The sequence below is a fragment of the Budorcas taxicolor genome, chromosome 19, assembly GCF_023091745.1.
Source record: "Budorcas taxicolor isolate Tak-1 chromosome 19, Takin1.1, whole genome shotgun sequence".
NCBI lineage: Eukaryota > Metazoa > Chordata > Mammalia > Artiodactyla > Bovidae > Budorcas > Budorcas taxicolor.
The window spans coordinates 12,251,121-12,263,301 of NC_068928.1; the positions used below are offsets into that span (position 1 = coordinate 12,251,121).

At 44.4% G+C, this 12,181-nt stretch overlaps 1 protein-coding gene across 1 annotated transcript in view; it reads right to left on the reverse strand.

The window, feature by feature from the left end:
* Positions 1-9,478, reverse strand: part of PPM1D (protein phosphatase, Mg2+/Mn2+ dependent 1D) — a 59,270-nt gene extending 49,792 nt beyond the window's left edge. Inside the window, exon 1 of the mRNA XM_052658291.1 lies at positions 8,922-9,478. Within this exon, the coding sequence (XP_052514251.1) occupies positions 8,922-9,393 (472 nt within the window). The 5' untranslated portion in view covers positions 9,394-9,478. The remainder of the gene's footprint in view (positions 1-8,921) is intronic.
* Positions 9,479-12,181: the final 2,703 nt, after the last annotated feature.

The following is a 12,181-nucleotide window of genomic DNA, read 5'->3' on the forward strand; positions in this document are numbered from 1 at the left end:
ATATAGTCTCACGACTGCAAAAGTCTGACAGGTCTCAGAAAATGACAGGGGATTATAATCAAATATAATCAAATGATGATGCCAAATGTTGCTGCGGTTTTGATTTATCCTCCTTACTGAAACAAATAAACACAGCCTTGGTTATCTGGTATGCATCCAACTGCAGGGCTCTGATGAACAGCTACCTAGATTCCTTTTCCGATCGGACACCTACTTCTTCAGGTTTACTTCCCTGCCCCCTCAGGAATAATCCAAAGAACTTTTTTCTTGAACCAATAGAAAGTCAACCACCACAAAATATACCATCACTCCCAAATACTATTATTTTATCTAATTCCTGTCTCTCAGTCGTGTCCAACTCAGCGACCCCGCCAGGCTCCTCTGTCCATGGAATTTCCCAGGCAACAATACTGAAATGGTTTTGCCATTTCCTTTTCCAGGATTCTTCCAGGCCCAGGGATCAAACCCGAGTCTCTGCGTTTCCTGCATCACAGGTGGATTCCTTGCCTAGAGGGTGAAATTTGAGGAACAGAACTGCAATATAAGCACCGGGAAGCCCTAATTTCTACACCGTCAGAATCAGGAAATTAACATTGATAGCACAGTACCACCTAATCTATAGATCTCACTCATTTTCATCAACTAGCCTAACAATATGCTTTATAATAAAAAATAAAATTCAGGATCCCTTGTTATATATGCTTATCATGTATCTTTAGTCACTTCCAACTTGGAACCTCAGTGTTTCCTCGATGCTTTTTAGGAACACTTGGCCAGTCATTTTAAGAATGTCTCTCAATTTGGGTTTGTTTCATGTTTCCTCATGTTTGTAACCAGATTATGCACTTTTGGCAGGAACATCACAGAAATATGATCATCTCCCTGCAGGCAGTATACAATTTCGATTTGTCCCATGAAAAGTGATGCTACTCTTGAATCACTCAATTAAGGTGGTGTCTGCCAGGTTTCTCCCTATAACCTTTTTCTTTTTGTAATTAATATGTTTCACAGGGAGATTATCTGAGACAACATAAATATCCTTTGGAGTGAACTGAATGGTGACCCCTCCCAACACCAATAAAAGATATGCCACCCAGAAGCTGTGAATGTGACCTAATTTGGGAAAAGGATCTTTGCAAATGTAATTAGGTTAAACATCTTAAGAAGCGATCACCCTGGATTAGAGTGGGTCCTAAATCCAAAGACAAGTGTCCTTTAGACAGAAGGGGAGAAGACACAGGCGATATAAAGACAGTGGGGACGGAACAAGCCAAGAAATGCAAAGAACTGCTGCCAGCCACCAGAACCTAGAAGAGAGGATGGAACAGATTCGCCCTCAGAGCCTCCAAAATGGGATCAACCCTACTGACACCTGGGTTTCAGACTTCTGGCCTCCAGACCATGAGAGAATACATTTACGTTGTCTTTAGAACATCCAATGTGTGCTAACCACCCCTCTAGGGAACTCATTATAGCAATTCTGTTCCTCAAAGTTTTACCTACTAGTTTTAGTGTTTATTGATGTTTCTTGGCTGAATCAACTATTATGATGGTTACCAAATGAAATTTTCTAGTTCCATCACTCTTTCTACATTCACTCTTGTAAAGAAAAGCTTTACATCAGCTTTATTCGTAACAGGCAAAAGCTGTGGACAATACAAATGCCTATCAATGGGTGAAGGAACAAACCGTGGTTTATCTAGACAATGGAATACCACTCAGTAAGGAGGAAAAAAAGGACCGAACTACATGCAACAACATGCGGCAGCACAGATTATCTAATACTGATGGAAAGTAATGAATGATTAACAAAAACAGAAAAAATCGGTACTTGATAAATATGGCAAATTCATTCAGCACATGTGATGAGCAAGACGATGAAAGTCCTTGATACTAAAAACTGAAAAATATGAAACTAATGATACAAGCTTAAATTCCATGATTTAGTAAGTTTTCTTCAAATGTGGGAAAGATTCTGGTGGCTCAGAGATGGTAAAGGATCTGCCCGCAATACAAGAGACCCAGGCTCAATCCCTGGGTCTGGAAGATGCCCTGGAGAAGGGAATGGCAACCCACCCCAGCATTCTTGCCTGGAGAATGCCATGGTCAGAGGAGCCCGGTGGGCTACAGTCCATGGGGTTGGAAAGAGTGGGACACAACAGAGCCTGGCTTTCTCGTTTCCCTTTACCCCTTCTGCCCCTCTTCTGCATTTGTCCATCTCTGTTTCTGTCTTTAAATTTAAGATAATGAAAACTATCTGCCAAACACAGAATCAACAATTTAGGTTAAGACCAGTTTCTTCATAATTCATTCCTTTAGCCACATTCTTTTAAGTAAATGCTTTGATTTTCAGTTGAAAAATAAAAAAATAAAACTTCCCATATCTCATCGTCCTTTACAAATACTGTGGCGAATTTCCTGTAATCACATCAGCGATCTCACTTCATTCATTTCAAGTGTATGTTGTTACCTTTCTAATGGTTCTCTTGATAACACAAGTCAATGAACTATGATTCAAAGGAATAAAAGCTGCATGTTGTTCACTAACTTCTCTGAACTATCAAAAGGAAAGAACATTTCAATAAGAACATTTCAAATGAATAAGCCTAAAAAGAAGCACACATAAACTCTGAAACATTATTTCTTAGAAGGCAAGCATAACACAGGAACAGTAAATCCACACATAGGAATATAAATCAATTAGGCATATACTGTAACTTAAGATCAAGAAGTAATAATGATATGAAAAAAAATTTTTAAAGAATATGTTGAGACTTCCCTGGTAGTCCAATGGATAAGACTCCATGCTCCCAATGCTGGGGGCCTGGGTTCAATCCCTGATGGGGGAATTAAAATCCCACACACTGCAACTAGGCCTGCGCTGCAACTACTGAGTCTGTGTGCTCCAGAGGCCATGAGCCCCAACAAGACCCAGCATAGCCAAAATAAACAAACTTCCCAAAGAGGATATGTTGGGAATTCCCTAGCAGTCCAGTGATTAGGACTCCAAGCCTCCCACTGCTGGGGGCCCAAGTTCAATCCCTGGTTGAGGAACTAAGACCCCACAAGCTACATGACACGGCCAAAACAAAAAAAAAAGGATATATTCACATTCTCTCTCACTCTATGCTATATTTATCAAGTCCCTCTGCCTCAAGACAAAAATAAGTCATATAAAAATTTTTAGATAATTGAAGTTTTCCTTTGTAAATTTGGCAAGAGTATATAAGCACTTGAACAATGCTAGAGAGGTCAAGCTTAATGGTAATTAAATAAATGAAGAAGGGCTTAGGGGACTTCCCAGGCGGTCCAGTGGTTAAGACTCCACCCTCTGCTGCAGGGGGTGTGGGATCCATCCCTGAATGGGAAACCAAAATGTTGCAGGTCAGAAGCGGCCAAAAAAAATAAGGGGGTGTGGTGTAGAAAGACAAGGAAGCATTCTTTAAAAATATAAGAAAGCTCTCCCCACCCACTAGTATGGCTATTATTTTTTAAGAAAAGAAAAATATCAAATGGAGGCAAGAATGGGGAGATATCAGGACCCTTGGAGAACTGCTAGTGGCAATGTGAAACAGTGCACCTGCTGTGAAGACAGTTTGGTGATTCCTCAGAAAGTTAAACACAGAATTACCAAATGACCCAGCCAGTCCACTTCCAGGTTTAGACTCCAAAGAACTGAAAACAGAGAATCTAACAGGCACTTCTACACTCAAGTTCTAGCAGCATTAAAAGATGGAAACAACCCAAATATCAATGGATGAATGGATAAAATGTGGTGTGCATATACAGCGGAATATTATTCAGCCTTAAAAAGGAAGAAAATTCTGACACATGCTACAATTTGGACAAACCTTAAAGACATCATGCTAAATGAAATAAAATTCAAAAAAGGCAAATGTTGTATGGTTCTCCTTATATGAGGTACCTAGAAGAGGTGAATAGCAACTGGAGGTAAAATGGAGGTTTACCAGGGCTGGAGAAGAGGATAATGGGAAATTACTGTTTAATGAGTACTGAATTTCTGTTTGGATAATGGATGAGTTCTGAAAATGTAGAGTGGTGACTGTTGCACAATCCTATGAATATACGAAATGCCACTGAATTATACACCTAAACCTGGCTAAAATGGTAAATTGTATGCATATACATTATAATTTTTAAAGGGGGAAAATTTTAATTTAAAAAAAAGGTAAAAATGCCAATTTAATCACCACACCCACAGAAATTCAACTAAACTAGCAGCCACTTTGGGCAAGGAATTGCATGGTCAGCCCTAAAAGATTAACTATAAGATGTGTAAGGCAGTATCTCTGCTCCCAAAGACCCCAAGATTTAGCCGAGAAACAGACAAAACACAGCAGTTATCTCACAATGGTGCGAATCATCTTTACAGGGATTCCACAAGACCAAAACCATTTTCATAATATTTCTAAGTTTATTTGCCCTTTTCACTGTGTTGACATCTGTACTGATGGTTGAAAAGCAGTGGCTAGTAGAACTGCTGTTGCTTTGCAGGAATCAAGGCAGTGGTACCAAAGTGAACTGGTAGTCCTGTATACGCTATAACCAGGGACTTCCCTGGCAGTCCAGTGGTTGACTCTGCACTTCCAGTGCAAGGGATTGGATTTGATCTCTGATTGGGAAACTAAAGACCCCACATGCCTCGAAGTCAGAAAAACATAGCCACTCACTTCCAGTTTAAAAAAAGAAAAGGGAGAGCTTCCCTTGTGGCTCAGTTGGCAAAAAAAAAAAGGGAAACCAGTTTAACTTATGAATGTCCTTGATGATGCAATAAAAATTAATTTTACTAAACTTCCATCCACGAATACACATCTTTTCAACATTCTGTAAAACAAGAAGGGAGGTGCATAAAAGGCTTCTGTTGCATAGTATGGCTGTAAAGAGGAAAAGCATTTGTGACTGAGTGACTTATGGAAAGAAGTAGCCACAATTTTCACAGATCATCATTTTTACTTGAAAGACTGATAAAAATGACTTAGTAAGACCTGAGCAGGGAATTCCCTGAGGTCTAGTGGTTAGGATTCTGGCCTTTCTTTTTATATATATTTATTTATTTGGCTGTTCCAGGTCTTATTTAGTTATTCATTCTTCATAGCTCAGTTGGTAAAGAATCCGTCCCGGTTCAATTCCTGGGTCCAGAAGATCCGCTGGAGAAGAGATAGGCTACCCACTCGAGTATTCTTGGGCTTCCCTTGTGGCTCAGCTGGTAAAGAATCTGCCAGCAATGCGAGAGACCTGGGTTCGATCCCTGGGTTGGGAAGATCCCCTGGAGAAGGGAAAGGCTACCCACTCCAGTATCCTAGCCTGGAGAATTCCATAGTCCATGGGGTCGCAAAGAGTTGGACACGACTGAGCAACTTTCACACTTTCACTCCGAGTCTTAGTAGAAGCACATGGGATTTTTACTCTTCAGTGTAGCACACGGAATCTTTTTTAGTCTCCAGAACATAGTTTTTGGCATGTGGAATCTAGTTCCCCAACCAGGGATCAAACCTGGGCCCCGTCCACTGGGAAGGCATTTAGCCACTGGACCACTAGGGAAGTCCCAGGTCTGTGACCTTTCACTGCTGTGTCCCTGGTCAGGACACTGAGATGCTGCAAGCCACAAGGCACAGCCAAAAAAAAAGAAAGACTTGGGCATGTGGCATACATTTTTTTCAAAATGAAGTTTTTCAAGAAAAGCAGACAGTTATTTGTTGCCAGTGATAAACTTCGAACTGCTGCTTAAAACCTCGTATTTATTTGGCTGCATTGGGTGTTAGTTGCAACAGTCGGGATCTTTATTGCGTCACGTGGGATCTTTCCTCACGGGGCATGTCCTCTCTAGTTGTGGCATGCAGGCTCAGTTCTTACAGCCCCGTGGGCTTAGCTGCTCTAAAGCAAGTGGGATCTTAGTTCCCCTACCAGAGATGGAACCTGAGTCCCCTGCACTGCAAGGCAGATTCATAACCACTGGACCAGCAGGGATGTCCCCAAACCTCATATTTTAGAATATATGTGTCCACTACCTTGTAGTGATGACAATAAACTTGATAACTTCCCAATCTTAAGACTTCTCTGATGAGATCAGTGATCGTAACAAATGTGGGTATTTTAATATTGTATAATGAAATGCATCAATACTTGGAAGATCTACATAAATTCAGTGAGCCATTATTTTCCAAATGACTCATGTACCATGCCACAAGAACACATGTGGGTAAAAGGCTGATTCAAAGTGCAAGAGAAACCAATGGCTCTTACTGTTAAAATAGAAAAGTTCATTGATAATGTTTTAGATTCCATTTTGACTAATCTTAAGAAACTACCACTTTGGGGTGGAATATCCACAATTATCTGAAAAGACAAACTATTCCTCCCTTTTTCTACTACATATGTGTGTGAGACTGCCATATAAAGCAACTTGATAAATTTGATTTAATCGAAATTAAAAATTTCTCTTTAAAAGACAATGTTAAAGTTGCAGACTGGGAGAAAATGTTTTCGAATTGTATATCTAATTAACGTCTTGTATCCAGAATGTATTAAGATCTCTCAAAACTCAAAGAAACAAAAAATGGGCAAAAGATTAGAATATTTATTTCAATATTTATTTTAGGGGGGAAAGTGATTTTTCACTTTAAAATGTCAACACACAATAAGCTTATTTTTAATAGGTTAAATTTCATTAATTTCTCAGTTTTTGGTTTTTTCTTTTAAGATTTATTTGTTTTTGGCTGCGATGGGTCTCCGTTGCTGCATGTGGGCTTTCTCTAGTTGCAGCAACAGGGGCTTCTCTTGCTGCAGAGCCCAGGCTCTAGGCATCCAGGCTGCAGTAGTTGCAACACAGGGACTCAGATAGTTGTGGCATCCAGGCTTAGTTGTTCATGGCATGTAGGATCTTCCCAGACAAGGGATGGAACTGGCGTCCCTTGCACTACAGTGCAGATTCTTAACCACTGGAACACCAGGGAAGCCCCTAAATTTCTCAGTTTTAACTTCTCATACAGTAAAATATGATAGATGTAGCCCACATAAACAAAAGCTGCTTAGAACCTCGAATCATTTGAGTACAAAGGGTTCTGATAGCAAAAAGTTTGAGAACCACTACTATAGCCTGACACACAGGAAGACTGTGTTTGTCAAGACTTCCATATATGTATCCTACTCTTTTTTCCTTCAAGTTTTGATGATGGAGTATAAGGTTAACTGTGGGAACAAAATAAGCTTTAACATTTGGTGTATAAATCTTGGTTCAGAAAGTACATATATGTCAACAGACATACGCATTCACATTTAACAGCAAGATTTCTGCTTTATTAAAAAATGTTCAAGTAACAGGGTTTATATTTTATCCTTTCAGTGAAAACACATGGCAAATTTATGTTGCTCCAAGTGTACTCCAAAATACACAGGATTCTAAATGTTCTCTGCGTCTAATTTTCCTCTATCTTGTCTTGCCGTCCACTCCCACTTGCCCTACTAGCAATGAAATGACAAATTTCTGGAATATGCTGCTGGTGCTTTCAGCTGTGCTCTGCCTACACAAAAACAAAACAAATCCATAATAGGGGCCTCTGGGATTGGATCAAACAGCCTCCCACAGGCGGACTGGAGGTTCTATGAGTCAATCAAACAATTCTTGGCAGAAATCCAGGCAAACAGAAAACAGACTTTGAAAGAAGCTAGTCTACAACTCTATGACAATACTTTTAAAAAATGTTCTGTATTTGATTAACCTTTACACTCTTCTCTATGTCTCTGTCCCTCTGCTGAAAATAAAGCAACATTATGCTACCTTAAACAAGAGGACTTTCTCAAACAACAGAAGTGGTATTGTGTTTTCTCTAAAAAAAGATTCATGCCATTCATTCACAGCAATGCCTAAGCACCTACAACTCTGTATGATAACACAGGTTGGGAACACAAACATCGGCTGCTTTAGAACACATTCAAAGCTTCGATCAAACTACAACTACATCAAATTTTTAGAAATTAGGGTCTCCAATTCCTTTTGGCACATCAGTAATTCCTTATCTCTTCCTACTTCGACGGGTATCTACAATTTACAAGCATTTTTACGTGGGAACTGTTGAAAACTCTCTGACATCAATTAGCTAAGGTAAGTACCAAAGGGTTAAAAAAAAAAAAGTGCACTTTTGAAAAGCCCTAAACTGAATTTAACACATCCCGGTAACGGGGCCAGTTTAAGTGGTAAGAACCCATTCCATGCTTTTGTTTTTCATAAGCAGTACAAGCATAAAGATCCTAGAAACATTTCAGGATCACCATACCGAATTCCTTCCCAAAGCTAAGTCGCTGGATGATAACTTTTTAGCCTCTCTACTATAGCCAACAGCTTCCTTCAACTACCAGCCACCCGGGGTCAATTTTGGAGGCCTGACACCGCCGGTAGGAGGCCATCGATAGGAACAAGTCCTTCAAGAGCAAAATTATGACAGATTTGAAGGAGACACTTTTTTTTTTTTTTTTTTTGACATCTCCCGCTTCCTTCGCGCGTCCTGGGTAGCAACACGTCTTCAGTGCATCTTTTGGCTAAAATCTGGCGCCAGGTTTCAAACACGCTTTCCGGCTGGCTGCCACCAGAGTGGCGTAGCGAAGGGAGGAGGGGACGGCTCCCCACCGATCCTGGCCGGGGCGCGGGGGGGTGGAAATAAAGCGAGGGATGTCTGAAAGGAGACCGCAACCCTCTCCTTCCGAAAAGCCACTTTCCTTTGACCGGAGCCCCCCATCCTGGAAAGCGCGCTGAGAGACCGCGGAATTTTCCCTCCCGTCGATGGACACACAGAGAGCGCCCTCGGTGGCCGGGGGTTGGGGGGCTCGCGGGGCCGGCGCAACAGAGAGCCCAAAACTGCCCGGAGAAGAGGAGGCGGGAGGCCGCAGCAAGCCGGGGAACTCACCCAGCTTCTTCCACATGGCGAGATGACAGGCGAGGAAGCCTTTACGGATGGCGGCGCACACCTTCGCCGGCTCGGACGACGTGAAGCCCCTCTGCTTCTTGATGAAACCCCACAGGTGCTCGCGGGCGAACTGCGCCGCCTCCCGCCCGCCGTGCCCGTCGCACACGGCGAAGAAGGCCACCGAGGAGCGGCGGCGGCAGCAGCGGCCGGGAGCCGGCGAGGCCCCGGCGTCGGGCGGCGCGGCGCGAGCCTCCCGGGCGGCCCCCGCGGCGCCTCTCCCCGCCACTTCGCCGCCGGCCGGGGGCGGCGGTGACCGCGGCGGGGGCGGCGGCCGCGAGGGCGATCGCCGCGGCGAGGGCTCTTCCTCGGCCGCCGGCTCGGGCTCCACCACGATCTGAGTAACGTCCTCCATGTACTTCCTCCCGCCCTGGTCGGAGAAGACGCTCACTCCCAGCGAGTACAGCCCCGCCATGGCCGGCTGGCCGCGATCCCGCCGGTGCCGCGCGGCCCGCCGAGTCCCCGCGGCGGGAGGCACCCTCGGCGCTCGCCAGCCAACTATTGTTTATCTCCGACGAGGCCGAGCCGGGGGAGGGGGCGGTCCCGGAGGGCGGAGGTAGGGGGGGCGCGCGCGATGTCGGGACTTGTCCGCGAGAGCTGGGCCCGAAAGCCGGGGGCGGACGGAGCCCAGCCGCTGCGCCTGCGCAGTAGGCCTCCCTCGCCTGCCCGCCCGCGCCCACCACACACATCCGACGTTCTCGCCGGCTGACGTCACTCGGCTCTAAGGAGCCGACCAATTCGGAGTCGGGTTGGCGCGCGCGCCCGCCCTCCGCCCCCGAGCTTCGCTCCTCCCGGCAACGGCCGCGCTCCTCCGTCCGGACCCGCGCGGGCGCTGGGGGCGCGCCCGGCCCGCCCGGCTTTGGCTTCGCCACAGCGGGCGGGTTTCGCAGTCCGGCTTTTTCGGCGGGTGCTAAAACGCTTTATCTGCTAGTCTGCTGGCACCTTTTGGCACAATCCCCGGGATCACGATGCATGCAGCCGCCCAGGGCGTGCCGCTGCTTGCCTTGCGGGGAAAGCCGTGTGGGCTCGGGCCTCCGGCGAGTCCGGAGAATCTGCCGGGAAGAGACTTTTCATTTCTTGAACTGAAATGGCGGGAAATCTCACTTCGGAAGGTGGTTTGCGAACAGGCTGGGGGGAAAGAAAGCATGCCACCGCTGAGCTGGATTTGGGTGGGATGGATCCGGCCGGGAGTTGACAGCGCAAATCCAACCTGTGTTAAGAAAACTTGGGATATCCATCTGGCCGGCTACCCAGTCGCATTTCAACGTACGTCGGAGACTGAAAAGACTTATATTTTAACTTTTTTTTTTTAACATCTTTTCACCTTTTGTTGAAAATAGTTTTTCCCACGAGCCCTGGGTGCAAGCATTTTACTCCTTTGGTGGGATCACTTGAAAATAGGTTACAAAAACTGCCCAGTGCTACAGGGCTCCAACAGTTCGGTTACCTTCCCGCGTCTTCTCCCAGCAAATTACAATCTATGAGCTAAAACCTTTGCACGGATTTCAACAGCACTAAACCAAGCCTCGGAGTGGGCAGGTTGGTATGTTGTCACCAGCAAACGTTCTCGGGAATCAGTTTAAAGTTCACTTTGTCAGTTTTTGGCCGCTTCACCACCATCAGCTCTCCTCTGTGTTCTTTCCAGTAGAGCCTTGGAGATTTTTCAAGTGAAATGATGCTAGCACTGGGAATGGGGAAAAATGTTCATTTTTCGACATGTGACACAGACATAAAATAGGACAAATCCTTCTACCAATAAAATATAAATAAAAATGATTTCAAAATGTAGCAAATCTGACTAGATCAATTAAATTGAAAATGTACTTTGCATCAAAATGCACTAGGCCAGGTGGTTCCAGAGGGTAAAAGGACTCGGGAAAAAAAATCCCAGCGTGTTCTGAAAGATGATAATAATCCTGTCATCAAAACCTGACAATTATAACACTGGAAGGAAATGATAACCTATATTTCATAACTATTAATAAATGAAAAAAAAACCAGTGTTCTCCATAACACCACCTGAATGAACAGCTTGTGTAGCTCTGTATTACTCTTCTTAAAGAGCTTACCCACTTTCCTTTCCATTGCAAGAGATAACAAGATAATCCCTCCAGTTCTACAGTCCTTTTTACTCAGTCACAACCGGGTCGCCTCAGGGTCATCTATCATTACCCTGATTAACATCTCCATGCTACTCTCTCTTTCTTTTCATCTGATTCAGCAACCTGCTCTTCACAAACCATCCTAAACCATTTCACCCCACCCTTTAGATTTCAACATCTGTTATCACCCATTTCCTCTATACTTCACCTCTTCTCTAAATCTTCCCATCAACTTCCTGTTCTGACAGAAAGCTGGTTTGTGTGTGTGTGTGTGTGTGTTTGGTAGTGTGCAGCTCTTTGCAACCCAATGGACTGTAACCCAGCAGGCTCCTCTGTCCATGGGATTTTCCAGGCAAGAATACTGGAATGAGTTGCCATTTCCTACTCCAGGGGATCTGCCTGACCCAAAGATTGAACCTACATCACCTGCATTAACAGGCTGATTCTTTACCACTAAGCCACCTGGGAAGACTGGCTTATTGCCTAGCAGAACTACCTCCTTTCAGTTCAGTTCAATTGCTCAGTCATGGCTGACTCTTTGTGACCCTGTGGACTGCAGCATGTCAGGCTTCCCTGTCCATCACCAATTCCCCGAGCTTGCCCAAACTCATGTCCATTGAGTTGGTGGTACCATCCTACCATCTCATCCTCTGCTGTCGCCTTCTCCCGCCTTCAATCTTTCCCTGCATCAAGGTCTTTTCCAACAAGTCAGTTCTTCGAATCAGGTGGCCAAAGTATTGGATCTTCAGCATCAGTCCCTCCAACGAATATTCAGGACTGATTTCCTTTAGGATGGACTGGTTGGATCTCCTTGCAGTCCAAGGGACTCTCAAGAGTCTTCTCCAACACCACAGTTCAAAAGCATCAATTCTTCAGCACTCAGTTTTCTTTACAGTCCAACTCTCACATCCATACATGACTCCTGGAAAAACCATAGCTTTGACTATAGGACGTTTGTTGGTAAAGTAATGTCTCTGCTTTTTAATATGCTGTCTAGGTTGGTCATAGCTTTTTTTTCAACGAGCAAACATATTTTAATTTCATGGCTGCAGTCACCATCTGCAGTGATTTGGGGGCCCCCAAAAATAAAGCCTGTCACTG